Raw genomic sequence first — 4531 nt, forward strand, 5'->3', positions numbered from 1 at the left:
TTCTACTCAACACAAAAGGAAGTCCTGCACACTAGTTTTAAGCTTGATCTTGGGGAAGAAAGTTCTTTTTCCAGCATTATTGCTTGTTAATTAGTATTACAACATCCAATAAATTTTGAAATAAACCATTACATAGAAGCCTTGTGATAGGAACCCGAATGAAAGAGAAACAAAAGGAATACTATTATTGATTGAAAAGAAAGTATTACAGAAGGTTATCCCTCTGTAATCCCAGAGCAAAAGCTCCTCAGAGAAGAGACATTTCTCTCTCTGCCCAAAACCAATAAGGTTCCTAATTGAATAATTCTGAATTCCCCGTACTGTTGTGGCCAAATGGCCTTATTTATACAAACAAAGGGCATAAACCGCATGTAACCGCTCATAATCAATACAAATTACTGCATAAACTGCCTAACTGCTTCTAATCAACACAAATACTGCATATTATACAAAATGCTAACTGCTCCTAAATAACTATATATTAAAATAACTGACTGCATGAGCAGTTACCCTATCAATACCACCAGATACCTAACACCTTGTCATGTTACGCAATCTATATTTGGGGTCTACGTTTCACAACAACATTACGCACCCTTTATAATCTTTAAAATATGTGGAGGTAAACTTCTATTTGCAACCGTGTTTAAGTATTCTTGTTGATACGACTTATGTGTGTCACCTTCAACCTCGTGAAATGACAACAAATGATATTCTTATTCAGGGAACTGATCAATAATTATGTCATTGGAAATTTGCATGTCACGATTCTTTGGAGTAAGTACGACTCTTTTTACCATATATGATGCATCCCAAACATGGTTTTCTAATTGGGGAATTCTATGTTATATAATATTATGTATAGAACTTTCTTCCTCCCATGGTTTTTCTGTTTCGTTGGGTACACTAACCATATTCCTTGATTTGGTAGGTTCACTGTCATCTCCCATCAGCATAAGAAATTCTGAGAAGGCATGATCATTCATTGACAGCATATTTTGGCACAAATGAAAGTCATTTGTACTGGCCCATAAATAAAACCTAACGATACATGCATAAATTATGACTTTAAAGTCTAGGAATACCATGGGAGGGAGAAAGTTCCATATATGATATTATACAACATACATTTCCTCAATTAGAAACCATGTATGTGATGCATCATATATGGTAGAAATGACCATACTTACTTCAAAGAATTGCGACGTGCAAATGTTGAATGACATAATTATTGATCAGTTCCCTAGAGAAGAACATAATTTAGTCATTTGACGAGGTTGAGGGTGACACACATAACTAATATCAATAAAAATACTTAAAACACAATTGCATTTATTAATAGTTATAGATATAGAGTCCCATAAGTGTAGCTCAGTTGGTAGCTATCAGGGATAATTTGTGCAGAGGGGCCGAGGTTTGAACCCCAGATTTCCCACTTCTCCACACATAATGTGTGTGAATATAGCCTTTAGACTATTTAGCTAAAAAAAATAGTTATAGATATAAATTCATTTGGTCATTATTATAAGTAGAAATCAACTTTAAAAAGTTGATTTTTACTTAGGAAAATGATATTTTGACTTCCTAAAACTTTATTTGTTGTCAATTTCTATTTTATTTGTTGTTACTTGAATTTACATTTCATATAAGTATGAATTATTGTGATTTTTTGTGCGAATTGGTTAAGTTTCGAATTAAATTTGTTTTTAGTATTTACAACACCTGCAATTTTAAAGTTAAGTTCCTATCATTTTGTTTAATTTTAGTCCTTAATTTATTTTATGGAGATTAATGCAAGGCTAAAAACACTTTTTTTTTAAAAAAATTTTAAAAGATGAGACAAAAATTGAATAAATTTTTGTAAGAACTAAACCTATAAAATTATAGGACTAAAAATATATTTTATCCTTAAATTTCTTATGTTGGTTTTAAAAATATTTTATTTTTGTTTATATTTGGCCCCCGCGTGGAATTGTCGCTAGCTTCGCCGCTGCTTATAACATTGACAAGGATGTAGTTATATTATATATAACAACAAAAAATTTAGAGAACACACAGCAAAACTAAAAAAACAAAAATAAAATTACCTTACAAGAAAACCTGTTCCCGCTCTTGTGTTCCTACGGTAACGGTTACAACTTCCAAGTCTCTTGTACTTGTGCACTCTTGCTACAATCTTAAAATTCTTTTCATATCTTTTTCATGGATTCTCTTCTTCTTCCAGGTAATATCAAATCAACTTTTTTTCCTGTTATTATCAATCCAATTGATATAATCATCCCTTTTGATTGCTAAGAGTTTATTTTGATTATATCTTAACAGAAAAAACCAATGATTCCAAACCAAAAATGAAACAAAAGCGCAACCAGGCAACCAAAATCGGCATGGGTAGAGAAACACAGACACAATTCAGGTAACTAACATATTTTATAATTCATCAATTCCACCATGCTTATAAATTATAATAAAGGTTCGTTACTGCGATTTGGACAACAATATAAAAGTTTTTTATGTTGTCAAAATTGAAGTAACTTCGGTCTTATTTGATTACGATTTTCCACAATATAAAAGATCGTGATGCCACCGTTATTTAAAATATTCAAGTTGTTAGTAGTCGATAATCCAGACAACATTCTTACAATCGGCACATTGGTGGATTTGGATCGAGATAGAGCGGTTCAAATTTCAAAATCAAAATTTAGTTCTTAAAAAATAAACAAAATTTGAACAGTTCGATTTTGAACCAACTACCACCGTTTTGCAAAATGCGTAAATGCAGGATTGACGACCGGAGGCAATCCAAATTCTATTTAAAATCATGAATTCCTTTACATTGTTATTTGATTTTTTCTCAATTTCCATTCTCTATTTTGGTTTCAGACAAAACCGAGCTTTCGGTACCCCTTGGAACACAAACGTTAACATTCCAAAAAAGCCAGTTTCAGACAACATTATCACCAAACCAAAACCTGCAATTCCACAGAGACAACCCAAACAACCAATTCCAGCAACACAACCTAATGATAAAAAATCACCAGAAAATGTCGAGCCCATAAAGAACAAGAAGAGTGACACATTCCCACAAAAATTGGTAGAAAAAGCAATGTTGAAGGAAAACGATTCTGCAGAAGAGCCTAAAACTCCAGTAACAACTTCTCATGTTAGAGGAAAGAGTAAAGTGCAAGCGACACCGTTTTATAGTGCAGTAAATTGTAGCAAATGTCGTTTTGATAAGCTTGAGACTTCATCTTATTGGATTGGACAAATCAAATTGGCAGAATATGTTGGGAAACACTTTGTTGCCTCTGGATTCTTCAAGCTTGCTTTGAAATCTCAGGCTGAGGTTTGTTGTTTCTTTATCACAAGTCACAAGATAAGATATGTCATGAGCATGTGTTTATAAATAGTGGATAATATTTGCGACCTTACAAATTGGTTTTGTACGGTTTGAGTTGGACCAAACTCAAATTCTTAGACGGTATAAGAGTTAGCTTCAAAATTTGTTGGACCACCTCCTATCCGGTTACCGTTGTTGAGCCACTCGGGTCACACTGCATATAGTTAATTTTAGGTGTGAAGGAAGGTATATTATGAGTTCCATACACATTAATTAGTAATATTTTAGTAAAAGATTAATTAATGCAATTCAAAATTTAAGAGAGTCGTGCATAAAAGTAAAAGAAATTTCTCTAGATCTTATATGTAAAGATGGAGGTTGTAATTTAGGGCTTATGATTATTATTTGATGACACAAGCTAGCAGCAAACAAGTGCTTATAACTTTGGTGCTAACTTCTCTCAAAAACAACTTTGGTGCTAACAAGTATTGGCTAGTTGATTCGTGACTTGAGTTATGTATACGATTAAAAAATATAATTAGTTTTAATAACTTTTTATGTGATGTTTGATTTGATATTTGGTGTGTTGGCTAGCCAATTAGGAACCTTCGGATTGAGCTTAAAAGGTATTTGTCAAGGCATGGGCACCTCTCCGAGCAGAAGGAATGGAAAAAAGTTGCTGCTAGGTATGGACTACTGAATGCTGAAAGCAACACAAGTGGAATGGATTCGACCACATGAATCATGATGTATTACATGCTGGAAAAATGAAAGTAAAATGAGTTTAATATGTAATTGGAAATAACAAATACACATGCATTCAATACTCTTATGCATTCGGTTAGTGTACTATTGCTTATGCATTTCAATCTTATATAATTTTGTGGTTTAATCTCTCTTTAATGGTGTGATTGGTTTCAATCTTCTATAATCTTATATAATCCATTCTTCCATTCTGAAACTCTATGAGATTCGTTTTTGTTTCTTCCACCATGGTTTTTACGCTCAACCATATTTCTGTAGTAGAGATAAACTCAATTTCTTCTTCTCCTTCTTCAGTTTCATTTTGTTTGTCTTTAACATACTTCTATTGCAAATTCTCTCTAATAGTTTTTGTAATGATGCTTTAAGAGCAAGAGAGGATTGAGTTTGTTCGTCCTTAAATCTTTGAGAAGCATCTAAAAATTCATCCCT

The 4531-nt window shown here is 32.7% G+C and overlaps 1 protein-coding gene across 1 annotated transcript; it reads left to right on the top strand.

Moving 5' to 3' along the window:
• Positions 1-2079: 2079 nt before the first annotated feature.
• On the top strand, positions 2080-4240 carry LOC146930442 (uncharacterized). Its single transcript, XM_085708301.1, has 3 exons — positions 2080-2413; positions 2881-3343; positions 3932-4240. The coding sequence occupies exons 1-3, from the start codon at positions 2349-2351 to the stop codon at positions 4076-4078; spliced, it is 675 nt and encodes a 224-aa protein (XP_085564427.1). The 5' UTR covers positions 2080-2348; the 3' UTR covers positions 4079-4240.
• Positions 4241-4531: the final 291 nt, after the last annotated feature.

This window comes from Medicago sativa, chromosome 4 (genome assembly GCF_051527215.1).
Source record: "Medicago sativa cultivar Bolivia chromosome 4, Bolivia_mono, whole genome shotgun sequence".
In the NCBI taxonomy this organism is placed as follows: domain Eukaryota; kingdom Viridiplantae; phylum Streptophyta; class Magnoliopsida; order Fabales; family Fabaceae; genus Medicago; species Medicago sativa.

Excerpts from the sequence above, each read along its gene's own strand:
- LOC146930442 (XM_085708301.1), top strand. The coding sequence starts at position 2,349 with ATGAAACAAAAGCGCAACCAGGCAACCAAAATCGGCATGGGTAGAGAA. Across the intron at positions 2,414-2,880 it reads GAAACACAGACACAATTCAG|ACAAAACCGAGCTTTCGGTA; the intron begins GTAACTAACATA and ends TTTTGGTTTCAG. Across the intron at positions 3,344-3,931 it reads CTTTGAAATCTCAGGCTGAG|CCAATTAGGAACCTTCGGAT; the intron begins GTTTGTTGTTTC and ends TGTGTTGGCTAG.